Source organism: Pseudophryne corroboree, chromosome 1 (genome assembly GCF_028390025.1).
Source record: "Pseudophryne corroboree isolate aPseCor3 chromosome 1, aPseCor3.hap2, whole genome shotgun sequence".
Taxonomy (NCBI): domain Eukaryota; kingdom Metazoa; phylum Chordata; class Amphibia; order Anura; family Myobatrachidae; genus Pseudophryne; species Pseudophryne corroboree.
Window position 1 is genome coordinate 384,025,281 of NC_086444.1, and position 19,851 is coordinate 384,045,131.

At 49.0% G+C, this 19,851-nt stretch overlaps 2 protein-coding genes across 5 annotated transcripts in view; one reads left to right on the forward strand and one right to left on the reverse strand.

The window, feature by feature from the left end:
• The window catches only part of HSCB (HscB mitochondrial iron-sulfur cluster cochaperone), a 92,048-nt gene extending 72,509 nt beyond the window's left edge, over positions 1-19,539 (reverse strand). For both annotated transcript variants that reach the window (XM_063913172.1, XM_063913171.1), the window contains exon 1: positions 19,193-19,539. In XM_063913172.1, the coding sequence (XP_063769242.1) occupies positions 19,193-19,539 (347 nt within the window). The remainder of the gene's footprint in view (positions 1-19,192) is intronic.
• The window catches only part of CHEK2 (checkpoint kinase 2), a 120,240-nt gene continuing 102,589 nt past the window's right edge, over positions 2,201-19,851 (forward strand). For 2 of the 3 annotated variants that reach the window (XM_063913167.1, XM_063913170.1), the window contains exon 1: positions 19,727-19,828. The gene's annotated coding sequence lies outside the window, so the exon portion shown is untranslated. Of the gene's footprint in view, positions 2,304-19,726; positions 19,829-19,851 lie in introns of those variants that run through there. The other variant, XM_063913169.1, reaches the window with a different exon arrangement.

Below are 19,851 nucleotides of genomic sequence, written 5' to 3' on the forward strand. Positions count from 1 at the left end.
ACATGAATAAAATATTTTCAGTCAGGGAATCCGACCAAGCCAACCCAGCACTGCATCTCCAGGCTGATGGCGATCGCTGGTCGCAGTATAACCACCGTATGTGTGTATATACTTTTTAGGATATTTTTCCAGCTTCCTATCAGCTGGCTCCTTGAGGGCGGCCGTATCTGGAGACGGTAACGCCACTTGATAAGCGTGTGAGCGCCTTATCACCCTAAGGGGTGTTTCCCAACGTACCCTAATTTCTGGCGGGAAAGGGTATAACGCCAATATTTGCTATCGGGGTAACCCTACGCATCATCACACACTTCATTTTATTTTATCTGATTCAGGAAAAACTACAGGTAGTTTTTTCACTCCCACATAATACCCTTTCTTGTGGTACTTGTAGTATCAGAAACACGTAACACCTCCTTCATTGCCCTTAACGTGTGGCCCTAATGAGAAATACGTTTGTTTATTCACCGTCGACACTGTATTCAGTGTCCGTGTCTGTGTCTGTGTCGACCGACTGAGGTAAATGGGCGTTTTTTAAAAACCCCTGACGGTGTTTCTGAGACGCCTGGACCGGTCCTAATAGATTGTCGGCCGTCTCATGTCGTCAACCGACCTTGCAGCGTGTTGACATTCTCACGTAATTCTCTAAATAAGCCATCCATTCCGGTGTCGACTCCCTAGAGAGTGACATCACCATTACAGGCAATTTCTCCGCCTCCTCACCAACATCGTCCTCATACATGTCGACACACACGTACCGACACACAGCACACACACCGGGAATGCTCTGACAGAGGACAGGACCCACTAGCCCTTTGGGGAGACAGAGGGAGAGTCTGCCAGCACACACCAAAAACGCTATAATTATATAGGGACAACCTTATATAAGTGTTTCTCCCTTATAGCATCTTTTATATATATACAATATCGCCAAAATCAGTGCCCCCCCTCTCTGTTTTAACCCTGTTTCTGTAGTGCAGTGCAGGGGAGAGCCTGGGAGCCTTCTCTCCAGCTTTTCTGTGAGAGAAAATGGCGCTGTGTGCTGAGGAGATAGGCCCCGCCCCTTTTTCGGCGGGCTCGTCTCCCGCTATTTTTGAAGTTAGGCAGGGGTTAAATATCTCCATATAGCCTCTGTGGGCTATATGTGAGGTATTTTTTGCCTCTAATAAGGTTTTTATTTGCCTCTCAGAGCGCCCCCCCCAGCGCTCTGCACCCTCAGTGACTGTTGTGTGAAGTGTGCTGAGAGGAAAATGGCGCACAGCTGCAGTGCTGTGCGCTACCTTTATGAAGACTCAGGAGTCTTCAGCCGCCGATTTTGGACCTCTTCTCTCTTCAGCGTCTGCAAGGGGGCCGGCGGCGCGGCTCCGGTGACCATCCAGGCTGTACCTGTGATCGTCCCTCTGGAGCTAGTGTCCAGTAGCCAAGCAGCAAATCCACTCTGCACGCAGGTGAGTTCACTACTTCTCCCCTAAGTCCCTCGTTGCAGTGATCCTGTTGCCAGCAGGACTCACTGTAAAGTAAAAAACCTAAGCTAAACTTTCTCTAAGCAGCTCTTTAGGAGAGCCACCTAGATTGCACCCTTCTCGTTCGGGCACAAAATCTAACTGGAGTCTGGAGGAGGGTCATAGGGGGAGGAGCCAGTGCACACCACCTGATCTGGTAAAAGCTTTACTTTTTTGTGCCCTGTCTCCTGCGGAGCCGCTATTCCCCATGGTCCTTTCAGGAACCCCAGCATCCACTTAGGACGATAGAGAAATATATGTAATCATATCGCCAACTAAGTGCCCCCCCTCTCTGTTTTAACCCTGTTTCTGTAGTGCAGTGCAGGGGAGAGCCTGGGAGCCTTCCTCACAGCAGAGCTGAGCAGGAAAATGGCGCCGTGTGCTGAGGAGAATAGGCCCCGCCCCCTTTTCGGCGGGCTCTTCTCCCGGAGTTTGTGAGATCTGGCAGGGGTTAAATACATCCATATATCCTCAAGGGCTATATGTGATGTATTTTAGCCATAAAAAAGGTATTATACATTGCTGCCCAGGGCGTCCCCCCCAGCGCCCTGCACCCTCAGTGACAGTTGGTGACTGTTGGTGAAGTGTGCTGACAACAATGGCGCACAGCTGCAGTGCTGTGCGCTACCTTATGAAGACTGAAAGTCTTCTGCCGCCTGTTTCTGGACCTCTTCAACTTCGGCATCTGCAAGGGGGGTCAGCGGCACGGCTCCGGGACGAACCCCAGGGTGAGACCTGTGTTCCGACTCCCTCTGGAGCTAATGGTGTCCAGTAGCCTAAGAAGCAAATCCATCCTGCACGCAGGTGAGTTTTCTTCTCTCCCCTAAGTCCCTCGTAGCAGTGAGCCTGTTGCCAGCAGGACTCACTGAAAATAAAAAACCTAACTTAAACTTTTATTCTAAGCAGCTCAGGAGAGCCACCTAGATTGCACCCTTCTCGTCGGGCACAAAAATCTAACTGAGGCTTGGAGGAGGGTCATAGGGGGAGGAGCCAGTGCACACCACCTGATCCTAAAGCTTTTATTATTGTGCCCTGTCTCCTGCGGAGCCGCTATATCCCCATGGTCCTGACGGAGTCCCCAGCATCCACTAGGACGTCAGAGAAATATCTGCTGCTTTGAAGGTCCCAATGAGCACAATGGCCTCCATCATCCGTAAATGGAAGAAGTTCGGAACCACCAGGACTCTTCCTAGAGCTGGACGGCCGTTTAAACTGACCGATTGGGGGAGAAGGGCCAAAGTCAGGGAGGTGACCAAGAAACCGATGGTCATTCTGTCAGAGCTACAGCAATCCTCTGTGGAGAGAGGAGAACCTTCCAGAAGGACAACCATCTCTGCAGCAATCCACCAATCAGGCCTGTATGGTAGAGTGGCCAGACGGGAGCTACTCCTTAGCAAAAAGCACATGGCAGCCCGCCTGGAGTTTGCCAAAATGCATCTGAAGGACTCTCAGACCATGAGAAACAAAATTCTCTGGTCTGATGAGACAAAGATTGAACTCTTTTGCAAGAATGCCAGGCGTCATGTTTGGAGGAAACCAGGCACCGCTCATCACCAGGCCAATACCATCCCCACAGTGAAGCATGGTGGTGGCAGCATCATGCTGTGGGATGTTTTTCCGTGACAGGAACTGGGAGAGATGAATGCAGCAATGTACAAAGACATCCTGGATGAAAACCTGCTCCAGAGTGCTCTTAACCTTAGACTGGGGCGACGGTTCATCTTTCAGCAGGACAATGAACCTAAGCACACAGCCAGGATATCAAAGGAGTGGCTTCAGGGCAACTCTGTGAATGTCACTCAGTGGCCCAGCCTTGAATCCGATTGAACATCTCTGGAGAGATCTGAAAATGGCTGTGCACCAACACTTCCCATCCAACCTAATGGAGCTTGAGCGGTGCTGCAAAGAGGAATGGGCGAAACGGCCCAAAGATAGGTGTGCCTAGCTTGTGACATCATATTCAAGAAGACTTGCGGCTGTAATTGCTGCCAACGGTGCATCAACAAAGTGTTGAGCAAAGGCTGTGAATACTTATGTACATGTGATTTCTTAGTTTTTTTAATTTTTAATAAATTTGCAAAGATCACAAAAAAGCATTTTTCACATTGTCGTTATGGGGTATTGTGTGTAGAATGTTGAGGGAAAAAATAATTTATTCCATTTTGGAATAAGGCTGTAACATAACAAAATGTGGAAAAAGTGAAGCGCTGTGAATACTGTATCCTGCCCACCCTTCCCCAATTTATAGCAATATACATACCTGTTTATTTACTAACAACATACACCAGCATGTATTTATATGTACACATATTTGAGGGGGGGGGGGGGGGGGGGGGGGAGATATATAGGGGTAATTGCGTTTTCACCTGTATTCTTGAATAATAATTGGCAGACAGCAGTACAATGTGCAAACAAGTGATAGAAAAAAAAAAAACAATCCTCTTATAGGGGTATATGCAATTGCGGTCGAATTCCCGAAAATGTCGAAAAACGGGACATTTTCGCCCAAAAAAAAATTTTCGACAATGCAATTCGGTACTTTTCGTCAAAAAAACGGACTTTCAAAATTCGACTTTTTGAAATTCGACATTTGTCAAATTCGACATTTCTGCAATGGTACAAATGCGGCAATTCGACAAAAGTATATTCAATTGAAGATTGTAAATTCGACAACAGTGCTTTTAGACAGTAAATTAGTCATTTTCAATCAGCCACACTGCTGGCGGAATCTAATAAAAAAATTTAAAAACATGGTTTTTTTTGTGTTTTTTTTTTATTGGTAATAGCATATCTATTTATATTAGAAGGGATTAGGTACTTGGTTTGTCTATTTTGGAGGCACAAGTATTATTTATATATTTTTAAAAATATTATTATTATTTTTTTTAAATGGAATGGTAAAAATCAGAAAAAAAAAATGCGTGGGGTCCCCCCTCCTAAGCATAACCAGCCTCGGGCTCTTCGAGCCGGTCCTGATTCTAAAAATCCAGGTAAAAAACTGACATGGGATCCCCCGTATTTTTAAAACCAGCACCGGGCTCTGCGCCTGGTGCAAAAAATACGGGGGACAAAAAGCATAGGGGTCCCCCGTATTTTTTACACCAGCATCGGGCTCCACTAGCTGGGTAGATAATGCCACAGCCGGGGGTCACTTTTATACAGCACCCTGCGGCCGTGGCATTAAATACGCAACTAGTCACCCCTGGCCGGGGTACCCTGGAGGAGTGGGGACCCCTTCAATCAAGGGGTTCCCCCCCCTCCAGCCACCCAAGGGCCAGGGGTGAAGCCCGAGGCTGTCCCCCCCCCCATCCAAGGGCTGCGGATGGGGGGCTGATAGCCTTTTGAAAGAATATTGTTTTTTCCAGTAGTACTACAAGTCTCAGCAAGCCTCCCCCGCAAGCTGGTACTTGGAGAACCACAAGTACCAGCATGCGGGAGAAAAACAGGCCCGCTGGTACCTGTAGTTCTACTGGAAAAAAAATACCCAAATAAAAACAGGACACGCACACCGTGAGAGTAAAACTTTATTTCACACATGTCGACACACACATACTTACCTATGTTCACACGCCGACCTCTGTCCACTTGTCCAAGTAGAATCCACGGTGTACCTGAAAATAAAATTATACTCACCTGATCCAGTGTCCTGTGGTCTTTTATTATAATCCACGTATTTGGCAAAAAAAAAAAAACGAACACCCGGACAAGGCGGACTGAAAGGGGTCCCGAATGCAGAGACCCCCCCGTGACTGCTGTCACAGAAAGGTCTCTTCAGCCAATCAGGAAGCGCCACTTCGTGGCACTCTCCTGATTGGCTGTATGCGCGTCTGAGCTGGCAGACAGCGCATCGAACAGCTCCCTCCATTAGTTTCAATGGTGGGAACTTTGCGGTCAGCGGTGGGGTTACCCGCGGTCAGCTGCTGACCTCACCGCTGACCGCAAAGTTCCCACCATTGAATATAATGGTAAGGCTTTGCGATGCGCTGTCTGACAGCTCAGACGCGCATAGCCAATCAGCAGAGTGCCACGACGTTGCGCTCGCTGATTGGCTGAAGGGACCCTCTGTGACAGGAGTCACGTGGGGTCCCGGCATTCGTGGAAAGGGGTCCCCTTTCAGTCCGTTTGGTCCGGGTTGCCGTTTTGTTGTTTTGCCAAGTACGAGGATTATTTTAAAAAATCCGGACACTGGATCAGGTGAGTATAATTTTATTCACAGGTACCCCGGATTCTTCAGTGACGAGGGGGGCGTGGCAGTCGGCGGGTCAACATAGGTAAGTATGTATGTGTCGGCATGTATGAAATAAACTTTTACTTTCACGGTGTGTGTCTCCTGTTTTTATTTGGGTATTTTTTTTCCAGTAGAACTACAGGTACCAGCGGACCCGTTTTTCCACCCGCATGCTGGTACTTGTGGTTCTCCAAGTACCAGCTTGCGGGGGAGGCTTGCTGGGACTTGTAGTTCTTCTGGAAAAACATATTCTATCATTTTACTCAAGGCTATCAGCCCCCCATCCGCAGCCCTTGGATGGGGGGGGGGACAGCCTCGGGCTTCACCCCTGGCCCTTGGGTGGCTGGGGGGGACCCCTTGATTGAAGGGGTCCCCACTCCCCCAGGGTACCCCGGCCAGGGGTGACTAGTTGGATATTTAATGCCACGGCCGCAGGGCGCTGTATAAAAGTGACCCCCCCGGCTGTGGCATTATCTGTCCAGCTAGTAGAGCCCGATGCTGGTGTAAAAAATACGGGGGACCCCTACGCTTTTTGTCCCCCGTATTTTTTGCACCAGCACCAGGCGCAGAGCCCGGTGCTGGTTTTAAAAATACGGGGGATCCCCTGTCAGTTTTTCCCCCGGATTTTTAGAACCAGGACCGGCTCGAAGAGCCAGAGGCTGGTTATGCTTAGGAGAGGGGGACCCCACGCAATTTTCCCCCCGTTTTTATTACATTTTTACAAGTCTAATCAAAATCCGTCAAATCGTCCGTTTTTCGACAGCGGGACTGTCGAATCCGTTTTTTATTGAATATGTTGAATTCCGGCACCCACCTGCCGGAATTCGACGGTCGAATTGTGTCGAATTAAAAAAATGGGCGACAAATTGCCCCGATTCGCCGGCAATTGCATATACCCCATAAGGTAAAAACACACTTCCCCAATCGCATATTAGTGGGTGGCAGCTTGTTCAGGATAACGATAGGTACTGTAGGTCAGTATAATAGAGATCTAGAAATAGACAAAGCTAAAACTGTCACTCGATACTGCAGTATGGGGCAGATTCAGACCCTGTCGCAGATGTGCAAAAATCGCTAAGAAGCCATTCCTGCATATCTGCGGGTATGCAGAATGCAGTTTAAGACCTGAAGGGGGGCGGGAATGGGGCATCAACACCGCGTTTTGTGTGCAGGCCGCTGCAGCTGCGTGATGTGATCCTTAACATGGTGGGTAGCAGTCTGCCAGTGCAGGCAAAGGGCTAGGGACAGGATCTGGCATCCAGGGCTGCCCCCTGCATATTAAAGAAATTGATCGGAGATGTGCGTTTTCTCACACATCTACGATCAGGTCTGAATCAGCCCCTATATTAGATAAGACTGATTGGAGGGTTTCACAGAAAATTTGGGTGATATGAGCGAAGAGCAAGGTGAAAGATTTCACCAGGACATTAAAACAATGGAATATTGCTACCAGGGAAGATGGGATATACATATGATGGCAGATTACAGCTGGAATTTGCAATGAGACTGTCCAAACAAAGTCCATTCAAGAATGTCCCACAAAAGAAGCTTCCTAAACTAATTTTCTTTTCATTTATGGTTTCATTTTATTATTTAGAAGAAAGAGTTATTTGAGTCACTATAGTGTTACTGTAATGTTAGTATGTTTTATTGATGTCACTAAAATATTCTAGAAAATATTTTTAGACTTTTTTTTTACATTTTGTGTTTCTCCGACGTCCTAGTGGATGCTGGGAACTCCGTAAGGACCATGGGGAATAGCGGCTCCGCAGGAGACTGGGCACAAAAGTAAAAGCTTTATGACTAGCTGGTGTGCACTGGCTCCTCCCCCTATGACCCTCCTCCAAGCCTCAGTTAGATTTTTGTGCCCGAACGAGAAGGGTGCATGCTAGGTAGCTCTCCTGAGCTGCTTAGAGTAAAAGTTTAAATAGGTTTTTTATTTTCAGTGAGACCTGCTGGCAACAGGCTCACTGCATCGTGGGACTAAGGGGAGAAGAAGCGAACTCACCTGCGTGCAGAGTGGATTGGGCTTCTTGGCTACTGGACATTAGCTCCAGAGGGACGATCACAGGCACAGCTTGGATGGGTCCAGGAGCCGCGCCGCCGGCCCCCTTACAGAGCCAGAAGAGCGAAGAGGTCCGGAAAAATCGGCGGCAGAAGACGTTCCTGTCTTCAATAAGGTAGCGCACAGCACTGCAGCTGTGCGCCATTGCTCTCAGCACACTTCACACTCCGGTCACTGAGGGTGCAGGCCGCTGGGGGGGGAGCGCCCTGAGATGCAATAAAACACGGTTTAAACCTTATATGGCAAAAGAAATGCATCACATATAGCTCCTGGGCTATATGGATGCATTTAACCCCTGCCAGTTTTCCTAAAAAAAGCGGGAGAAAAGGCCGCCGTGAAGGGGGCGGAGCCTATCTCCTCAGCACACAAGCGCCATTTTCCCTCACAGCTCCGCTGGAAGGACGGCTCCCTGACTCTCCCCTGCAGTCCTGCTACAGAAACAGGGTAAAACAAGAGAGGGGGGGCACTATTTGGCAGATAATACAAATACAGCAGCTATAGAAGGGAGAAACACTTATATAAGGTTATCCCTGTATATATATAGCGCTCTGGTGTGTGCTGGCAAACTCTCCCTCTGTCTCCCCAAAGGGCTCGTGGGGTCCTGTCCTCTATCAGAGCATTCCCTGTGTGTGTGCTGTGTGTCGGTACGATTGTGTCGACATGTATGAGGAGGAAAATGATGTGGAGGCGGAGCAATTGCCTGTAATAGTGATGTCACCCCCTAGGGAGTCGACACCTGACTGGATGGTCGTATGGAAGGAATTACGTGACAGTGTCAGCACTTTGCAAAAAACTGTTGACGACATGAGACAGCCGGCAAATCAGTTAGTGCCTGTCCAGGCGTCTCAAACACCGTCAGGGGCTCTAAAGCGCCCGTTACCTCAGATGGTCGACACAGACCCAGACACGGATACTGACTCCAGTGTCGACGGTGATGATACAAACGTAATGTCCAGTAGGGCCACACGTTACATGATCACGGCAATGAAGGAGGCTTTGAACATTTCTGATACTACAAGTACCACAAAAAAGGGTATTATGTGGGGTGTGAAAAAACTACCCACAGTTTTTCCTGAATCAGATGAATTAAATGAGGTGTGTGACAAAGCGTGGGTTTCCCCCGATAAAAAACTGCTGATTTCTAATAAATTATTGGCATTATACCCTTTCCCGCCAGAGGTTAGGGCGCGTTGGGAAACACCCCCTAGGGTAGATAAGGCGCTCACACGCTTATCAAAACAAGTGGCGTTACCGTCTCCTGATACGGCCGCCCTCAAGGAACCAGCTGATAGAAAGCTGGAAAATATCCTAAAAAGTATATACACACATACTGGTGTTATACTACGACCAGCAATCGCCTCAGCCTGGATGTGCAGCGCTGGAGTGGCTTGGTCGGATTCCCTGACTGAAAATATTGATACCCTGGATAGGGACAGTATATTATTGACTATAGAGCATTTAAAGGATGCCTTACTATATATGCGAGATGCACAGAGGGATATTTGCACCCTGGCATCAAGAGTAAGTGCGCTGTCCATTTCTGCCAGAAGAAGTTTATGGACACGACAGTGGTCAGGTGATGCGGATTCCAAACGGCATATGGAAGTTTTGCCGTATAAAGGGGAGGAGTTATTTGGGGTCAGTCTATCGGACCTGGTGGCCACGGCGACGGCTGGAAAATCCACCTTTTTACCCCAGGTCACCTCTCAGCAGAAAAAGACACCGTCTTTTCAGACTCAGTCCTTTCGTCCCCATAAGGGCAAGCGGGCAAAAGGCCACTCATTTCTGCCCCGGGGCAGAGGAAGGGGAAAAAGACTGCAGCAGGCAGCCTCTTCCCAGGAACAGAAGCCCTCCCCCGCTTCTGCCAAGTCTTCAGCATGACGCTGGGGCTTTACAAGCGGACTCAGGCATGGTGGGGGCCCGTCTCAAAAATTTCAACGCACAGTGGGCTCACTCGCAAGTGGACCCCTGGATCCTGCAGGTAGTATCACAGGGGTACAAATTGGAATTCGAGACGTCTCCCCCTCGCCGGTTCCTGAAGTCTGCTCTACCAACGTCTCCCTCCGACAGGGAGGCAGTATTGGAAGCTATTCACAAGCTGTATTCCCAGCAGGTGATAATCAAGGTACCCCTCCTACAACAGGGAAAGGGGTATTATTCCACGCTGTTTGTGGTACCGAAGCCGGACGGCTCGGTGAGACCGATTTTAAATCTGAAATCCTTGAACACTTACATAAAAAGGTTCAAATTCAAGATGGAGTCACTCAGAGCAGTGATAGCGAACCTGGAAGAAGGGGACTATATGGTGTCTCTGGACATCAAAGATGCTTATCTCCATGTCCCAATCTACCCTTCTCACCAAGGGTACCTCAGGTTTGTGGTACAAAACTGTCATTATCAGTTTCAGACGCTGCCGTTTGGATTGTCCACGGCACCACGGGTCTTTACCAAGGTAATGGCAGAAATGATGATTCTTCTTCGAAGAAAAGGCGTCTTAATTATTCCTTACTTGGACGATCTCCTGATAAGGGCAAGGTCCAGGGAACAGTTAGAGGTCGGAGTAGCACTATCTCAGGTAGTGCTACGTCAGCACGGGTGGATTCTAAATATTCCAAAATCGCAGCTGATTCCAACAATACGTCTACTGTTCCTAGGGATGATTCTGGACACAGTCCAGAAAAAGGTGTTTCTCCCGGAGGAGAAGGCCAGGGAGTTATCCGAGCTAGTCAGGAACCTCCTAAAACCAGGACAAGTGTCAGTGCATCAATGCACAAGGGTCCTGGGAAAGATGGTGGCTTCTTACGAAGCGATTCCATTCGGAAGATTCCATGCAAGAACTTTTCAGTGGGATCTGCTGGACAAATGGTCCGGATCGCATCTTCAGATGCATCAGCGGATAACCCTATCTCCAAGGACAAGGGTGTCTCTCCTGTGGTGGTTGCAGAGTGCTCATCTTCTAGAGGGCCGCAGATTCGGCATTCAGGACTGGATTCTGGTGACCACGGATGCCAGCCTGAGAGGCTGGGGAGCAGTCACACAGGGAAAAAATTTCCAGGGCTTGTGGTCAAGCATGGAAACGTCTCTTCACATAAATATCCTGGAACTAAGGGCAATTTACAATGCCCTAAGTCAAGCAAGGCCTCTGCTTCAGGGTCAGTCGGTATTGATCCAATCGGACAACATCACGGCAGTCGCCCACGTAAACAGACAGGGCGGCACAAGAAGCAGGAGGGCAATGGCAGAAGCTGCAAGGAATCTTCGCTGGGCGGAAAATCATGTGATAGCACTGTCAGCAGTGTTCATTCCGGGAGTGGACAACTGGGAAGCAGACTTCCTCAGCAGACACGACCTCCACCCGGGGGAGTGGGGACTTCACCCAGAAGTCTTCCACGTGATTGTAAACCGTTGGGAAAAACCAAAGGTGGACATGATGGCGTCCCGTCTCAACAAGAAACTAGACAGATATTGCGCCAGGTCAAGGGACCCTCAGGCATTAGCGGTGGACGCTCTGGTAACACCGTGGGTGTACCAGTCAGTGTATGTGTTCCCTCCTCTGCCTCTCATACCCAAAGTACTGAGAATCATAAGAAGGAGAGGAGTAAGAACTATACTCGTGGCTCCGGATTGGCCAAGAAGGACTTGGTACCCGGAACTTTAAGAGATGCTCACGGAGGACCCGTGGCCTCTACCTCTCAGAAAGGACCTGCTCCAGCAGGGACCTTGTCTGTTCCAAGACTTACCGCGGCTGCGTTTGACAGCATGGCGGTTGAACGCCGGATCCTGAAGGACAAAGGCATTCCAGATGAAGTCATCCCTACCCTGATCAAGGCCAGGAAGGATGTAACCGCGAAACATTATCACCGCATTTGGCGGAAATATGTTGCGTGGTGTGAGGCCAAGAAGGCCCCTACAGAGGAATTTCAACTGGGTCGTTTCCTGCATTTCCTGCAAACAGGACTATCTATGGGCCTAAAATTAGGGTCCATTAAGGTTCAAATTTCGGCCCTGTCGATCTTCTTCCAAAAAGAACTGGCTTCAGTGCCTGAAGTTCAGACGTTTGTCAAAGGGGTACTGCATATACAGCCTCCTTTTGTGCCTCCAGTGGCACCTTGGGATCTCAATGTAGTTTTGAGTTTCCTAAAATCACATTGGTTTGAACCACTAACCACTGTGGAATTAAAATATCTCACATGGAAGGTGGTCATGCTGTTAGCCCTGGCTTCAGCCAGGCGTGTCTCAGAATTGGCGGCTTTATCATATAAAAGCCCTTACCTAATTTTTCATTCAGACAGGGCAGAACTGAGGACTCGTCCTCAATTTCTCCCTAAGGTGGTTTCAGCGTTTCACATGAACCAGCCTATTGTGGTACCTGCGGCTACTAGGGACTTGGAGGACTCCAAGTTGCTGGACGTAGTCAGGGCCCTAAAAATATGTTTCCAGGACGGCTGGAGTCAGAAAATCTGACTCGCTGTTTATCCTGTATGCACCCAACAAGCTGGGTGCTCCTGCTTCTAAGCAGACGATTGCTCGTTGGATTTGTAGTACAATTCAGCTTGCACATTCTGTGGCAGGCCTGCCACAGCCAAAATCTGTAAAAGCCCATTCCACAAGGAAAGTGGGCTCATCTTGGGCGGCTGCCCGAGGGGTCTCGGCTTTACAACTTTGCCGGGCAGCTACTTGGTCAGGGGCAAACACGTTTGCTAAATTTTACAAATTCGATACCCTGGCTGAGGAGGACCTGGAGTTCTCTCATTCGGTGCTGCAGAGTCATCCGCACTCTCCCGCCCGTTTGGGAGCTTTGGTATAATCCCCATGGTCCTTACGGAGTTCCCAGCATCCACTAGGACGTCAGAGAAAATAAGAATTTACTTACCGATAATTCTATTTCTCGTAGTCCGTAGTGGATGCTGGGCGCCCATCCCAAGTGCGGATTGTCTGCAATACTTGTTTATAGTTATTGTTGCAAAAATCGGGTTGTTTATTGTTGTGAGCCATCTTTTCAGAGGCTCCTACGTTTATCATACTGTTAACTGGGTTCAGATCACAATTTGTACGGTGTGATTGGTGTGGCTGGTATGAGTCTTACCCGGGATTCAAAATCCTTCCTTATTGTGTACGCTCGTCCGGGCACAGTATCCTAACTGAGGCTTGGAGGAGGGTCATAGGGGGAGGAGCCAGTGCACACTAGCTAGTCATAAAGCTTTTACTTTTGTGCCCAGTCTCCTGCGGAGCCGCTATTCCCCATGGTCCTTACGGAGTTCCCAGCATCCACTACGGACTACGAGAAATAGAATTATCGGTAAGTAAATTCTTATTTTTACTATGTGACTCATAGGCTTAATATGAAACAGGGTAACACAAATCAGACAATGTTTAGATCTCAAAAATTAGAGCTGATAGCATACCCTCCAACATTTTACACATGAAAACTGACCCAAATTAGTAAAAGGGGCGTGGTCACTGGTAAAGGGGGCGTGGCCATGCCCCCTTTCCTACACTTTCAATGAAAGTTTGGAGATTCAAAAATCGATACAAAAGCTCTTTTTTAGGCAGGTACAGACCATTAAAAAAAAAAAAAAAAGGTACTATACCTGCCAAAAAAGTACAGGTGAAAAATAAGAATTTACTTACCGATAATTCTATTTCTCGGAGTCCGTAGTGGATGCTGGGGTTCCTGAAAGGACCATGGGGAATAGCGGCTCCGCAGGAGACAGGGCACAAAAAGTAAAGCTTTAGGATCAGGTGGTGTGCACTGGCTCCTCCCCCTATGACCCTCCTCCAAGCCAGTTAGGTACTGTGCCCGGACGAGCGTACACAATAAGGGAGGAATTTTGAATCCCGGGTAAGACTCATACCAGCCACACCAATCACACCGTACAACTTGTGATCTAAACCCAGTTAACAGTATGATAACAGCGGAGCCTCTGAAAAGATGGCTCACAACAATAATAACCCGATTTTTGTAACTATGTACAAGTATTGCAGATAATCCGCACTTGGGATGGGCGCCCAGCATCCACTACGGACTCCGAGAAATAGAATTATCGGTAAGTAAATTCTTATTTTCTCTATCGTCCTAGTGGATGCTGGGGTTCCTGAAAGGACCATGGGGATTATACCAAAGCTCCCAAACGGGCGGGAGAGTGCGGATGACTCTGCAGCACCGAATGAGAGAACTCCAGGTCCTCTTTTGCCAGGATATCAAATTTGTAGAATTTTACAAACGTGTTCTCCCCTGACCACGTAGCTGCTCGGCAGAGTTGTAATGCCGAGACCTCTCGGGCAGCCGCCCAAGATGAGCCCACCTTCCTTGTGGAATGGGCCTTAACCGATTTAGACTGTGGCAGGCCTGCCTCAGAATGTGCAAGTTGAATTGTGTTACAAATCCAACGAGCAATCGACTGCTTAGAAGCAGGCGCACCCAACTTGTTGGGTGCATACAGTATAAACAGCGAGTCAGATTTTCTGACTCCAGCTGTCCTGGAATATATTTTCAGGGCCCTGACAACTTCTAGCAACTTGGAGTCCTCCAAGTCCCTAGTAGGTGCAAGGCACCACAATAAGCTGGTTCAGGTGAAACACTGACACCACCTTAGGGAGAGAACTGGGGACGAGTCCGCAGCTCTGCCCTGTCCGAATGGACAAACAGATATGGGCTTTTTTGAGAAAAAAACACCAATTTGACACTCGCCTGGTCCAGGCCAGGGCCAAGAGCATGGTCACTTTTTATGTGAGATGCTGCAAATCCACATATTTGACTGGTTTTAAACCAATGTGATTTGAGAAATCCCAGAACTACGTTGAGATCCCACAGTGCCACTGGAGGCACAAAAAAGGGGTTTGTATATGCAATACTCCCTTGACAAACTTCTGGACTTCAGGAACTGAAGCCAATTCTTTCTGGAAGAAAATTTACAGGGCCGAATTTGAACCTTAATGGACCCCAATTTGAGGCCCATAGACACTCCTGTTTGCAGGAAATGCAGGAAACGACCGAGTTGAAATTTCTTTGTGGGGCCTTCCTGGCCTCACACCACGCAACAAATTTTCGCCACACGTGGTGATAATGTTGTGCGGTCACCTCCTTTCTGGCTTTGACCAGGGTAGGAATGACCTCTTCCGGAATGCCTTTTTTCCCTTAGGATCCGGCTTTCCATCGCCATGCCGACAAACGCAGCTGCGGTAAGTCTTGGAACAGACATGGTACTTGCTGAAGCAAGTCCCTTCTTAGCGGCAGAGGCCATAAGACCTCTGTAAGCATCTCTTGAAGTTCCGGGTACCAAGACCTTCTTGGCCAATCCGGAGCCATGAGTATAGTTCTTACTCCTCTACGTCTTATAATTCTCAGCACCTTAGGTATGAGAAGCAGAGGAGGGAACACATACACCGACTGGTACACCCACGGTGTTACCAGAACGTCCACATCTATTGCCTGAGGGTCCCTTGACCTGGCGCAATACCTGTCCCGTTTTTTGTTCAGACGGGACGCCATCATGTCCACCTTTGGTATTTCCCAACGGTTTACAATCATGTGGAAAAAACTTCTCAATGAAGTTTCCACTCTCCCGGGTGGAGGTCGTGCTGAGGAAGTCTGCTTCCCAGTTTCCATTCCCGGGATGAAAAACTGCTGACAGTGTTATCACATGATTTTCCGCCCAGCGAAAAGTCCTTGAAGTTTCTGCCATTGCCCTCCTGCTTCTTGTGTCGCCCTGTCTGTTTACGTGGGCGACTGCCGTGATGTTTTTCCCACTGGATCAATACCGGCTGACCTTGAAGCAGAGGTCTTGCTAAGCTTAGAGCATTATAAATTTACCCTTAGCTCCAGTATATTTATGTGGAGAAAAGTCTCCATACTTGATCACACTCCCTGGAAATTTTTCCCTTGTGTGACTGCTCCCCAGCCTCTCAGGCTGGGCTCCGTGGTTACCAGCATCCAATCCTGAATGCCGAATCTGCGGCCCTCTAGAAGATGAGCACTCTATAACCACCACAGGAGAGACACCCTTGTCCTTGGATATTGGGTTATCCGCTGATGCATCTGAAGATGCGATCCGGACCATTTGTCCAGCAGATCCCACTGAAAAGTTCTTACGTGAAATCTGCCGAATGGAATTGCTTCGTAGGAAGCCACCATTTTTACCAGGACCCTTGTGCAATGATGCACTGTTTTTAGGAGGTTCCTGACTTGCTCGGATAACTCCCTGGCTTTCTCTTCCGGGAGAAACACCTTTTTCTGGACTGTGTCCAGAATCATCCCTAGGCACAGCAGACGTGTCGTCGGGATCAGCTGCGATTTTGGAATATTTAGAATCCACCCGTGCTGATTGTAGCAGTATCCGAGATAGTGCTACTCCGACCTCCAACTGTTCCCTGGACTATGCCCCTATCAGGAGATCGTCCAAGTAAGGGATAATTAAGACGCCTTTTCTTCGAAGAAGAATCATCAATTCGGCCATTACCTTGGTAAAGACCCCGGGGTGCCGTGGACAATCCAAACGGCAGCGTCTGAAACTGATAGTGACAGTTCTGCACCACGAACCTGAGGTACCCTTAGTGAGAAGGGCAAATTTGGGACATAGAGGTAAGCATCCCTGATGTCCCGGGACACTATATAGTCCCCTTCTTCCTGGTTCGTTATCACTGCTCTGAGTGACTTCATCTTAATTTGAACCTTTGTAAGTGTTCAAAAAAATTTTTTTTTTTTTTTTTTTTTTTTTTTTAGAATAAGTCTCACCTAGCCTTCTGGCTTCAGTACCACAATATAGTGTGGAATAATACCCCTTTTCTGTAGTAGGAGGGGTAATTTAATTGTCACCTGCTGGGAACACAGCTTGTGAATTTTTTCCCATACTACCTCCTTGTCGGAGGGAGACTTGGTAAAGCAGACTTCAGGAGCCTGCGAAGGGGAAACGTCTCGACATTCCCATCTGTACCCCCGGGATACTACTTGTAGGATCCAGGGGTCCTGTACGGTCTCAGCGCCATGCTGAGAACTTGTCAGACGCGGTGGAACGCTTCTGTTCCTGGGAATAGGCTGCCTGTCGCAGTCTTCTTCCCTTTCCTCTATCCCTGGGCAGATATGATCTTATAGGGACGAGAGGACTGAGGCTGAAAAGACGGTGTCTTTTTCTGCAGAGATGTGACTTAGGGTAAAAAACGGTGGATTTTCCAGCAGTTGCCGTGACCACCAGGTCCGATGGACCGACCCCAAACAAGTCCTCTTCCTTTATACGGCCATACTGTGCCGTTTGGAATCTGCATCACCTGACCACTGTCGTGTCCATAACATCTTCTGGCAGTTATGGACATCGCGTTTATTCATGATGCCAGAGTGCAAATATCCCTCTGTGCATCTCGCATATATAGAAATGCTCTATAGTCAATAAAATACTGTCCCTGTCAAGGGTATCAATATTTTTAGTCAGGGAATCCGACCAAGCCACCCTAGCTCTGCACATCCAGGCTGAGGCGATCGCTGGCCGCAGTATAACACCAGTATGTGTGTATATACTTTTTTTTTTTTTTTTATATATTTTCCAGCCTTGTCAGCTGGTCCTTGAGGACGGCCCTATCTATAGACGGTACCGCCACTTGTTTTGATAAGCGTGTGAGCGCCTTATCCACCTTAAGGGGTGTTTCCCAACGCGCCCTAACTTCTGGCGGGAAAGGGTATACCGCCCATAATTTTCTATCTGGGGGAACCCACGCATCATCACACACTTTATTTAATTTATCTGATTCAGGAAAAACTATGGTAGTTTTTTCACATCCCACATAATACCCTCTTTTGTGGTACTTGTAGTATCAGAAATACGTAACACCTCCTTCATTGCCTTTAACGTGTGGCCCTAATAAGGAATACGTTTGTTTATTCACCGTCGACACTGGATTCAGTGTCCCTGTCTGTGTCGACCGACTAAAGTAAACGGGCGTTTTAAAAACCTTTGACGGTGTTTTTGAGACGTCTGGACCGTACTAATTGTTTGTCGGCCGTCTCATGTCGTCAACCGACCTTGCAGCGTGTTGACATTATCACGTAATTTCCTAAATAAGCCATCCATTCCGGTGTCGACTCCCTAGAGAGTGACATCACCATTACAGGCAATTGCTCCGCCTCCTCACCAACATCGTCCTCCTACCTGTCGACACACACGTACCGACACACAGCACACACACAGGGAATGCTCTGATAGAGGACAGGACCCACTAGCCCTTTGGAGAGACAGAGGGAGAGTTTGCCAGCACACACCAAAAACGCTATAATTATATAGGGACAACCTTATATAAGTGTTTTCCCTTATAGCATCTTAATATATATATAAGCATATCGCCAAATTAGTGCCCCCCCTCTCTGTTTTAACCCTGTTTCTGTAGTGCAGTGCAGGGGAGAGCCTGGGAGCCTTCCCTCCAGCCTTTCTGTGAGGGAAAATGGCGCTGTGTGCTGAGGAGATAGGCCCCGCCCCTTTTTCGGCGGCCTCGTCTCCCGCTCTTAACGGATTCTGGCAGGGGTTAAATATCTCCATATAGCCTCCGGAGGCTATATGTGAGGTATTTTTAGCCAAAATAGGTATTCATATGCCTCCCAGGGCGCCCCCCTCCCAGCGCCCTGCACCCTCAGTGACTGCCGTGTGAAGTGTGCTGAGAGGAAAATGGCGCACAGCTGCAGTGCTGTGCGCTACCTTTAGAAGACTGAGGAGTCTTCTGCCGCCGATTCTGGACCTCTTCTTACTTCAGCATCTGCAAGGGGGCCGGGGGCAAGGCTCCGGTGACCATCCAGGCTGTACCTGTGATCGTCCCTCTGGAGCTGATGTCCAGTAGCCAAGAAGCCAATCCATCCTGCACGCAGGTGAGTTCACTTCTTCTCCCCTAAGTCCCTCGTTGCAGTGATCCTGTTGCCAGCAGGACTCACTGTAAAATAAAAAACCTAAGCTAAACTTTCCTAAGCAGCTCTTTAGGAGAGCCACCTAGATTGCACCCTTCTCGGCCGGGCACAAAATCTAACTGGCTTGGAGGAGGGTCATAGGGGGAGGAGCCAGTGCACACCACCTGATCCTAAAGCTTTACTTTTTGTGCCCTGTCTCCTGCGGAGCCGCTATTCCCCATGGTCCTTTCAGGAACCCCAGCATCCACTAGGACGATAGAGAAATTAACGTTATGTTTAAAATGAGCACACCAAATATACATAAAATCAGCTCAAAAATCCTCGGCACCAAAACACGTGTAGGGCTGTATAATGTACACATTGTGAGCCTTAATATGCGTATATAATAGGTGTGACACGCTGGTCAGCACACCTAACCAGAGCTGCGTGCGATGTGCGGCGTTTCATCAGTGTTATTATACAGCTTCCTTCAGCATCATATACATAGTGCATATATACTACATGGGCGGCCGCCTTACCAGCCCAGCATGTGGAAGAAGTCCTGGGTGTCATCCAGTGGCTGCAGTGCGCTGCACGATGGGCAGAAGAGCTCAGCTCTGGCCACCACTGACTGGCAGCGCCAGCACAGCGGGCTCTGGGGGGCTGCAGCGCACAGGCTGCGCATAGGGTGAGGGGAGCAGGGACACCGGGACAGGGCACCGGGGAGGGACACAGGGGTACGCCGGCACAGGGCGATGTAGGGGTCAGCACGCTGGGGGCTGGCACAGGGCTGAGAGGCAGAGATACCCCGCGACAAGGAAACCTCCGTCCTCCTCCCCCACAGGCGTACACAGCACCTCCACACTCCCTGCCCGGCCGGCGCCATGACACCCGCCACCCTGGAAGTCGCCCTACCCCGGCGTGAGCACTATGCAGAGGGTTGACGCTAGAAGTGGATAGAACCAACCCTATGCCTATGCAGAGTCCTACTGCTGCTGTCACTCCTCGTCATCCGCGCACACACACAGCGACAGGCCTCCCGGGGTGAGAGGTCACCGCCTACACGTTGACGTCACGGGCTCCGATTGGGTGACTCTGCTTGATCGTGAATGGCGGCAAAGGGGCACCGGCTGCTGCGGCTCCTCTTCCTGTATTGTATATGTGGCTGCACCGAGGTGAGAGCTTCCCGTCCCTGCGC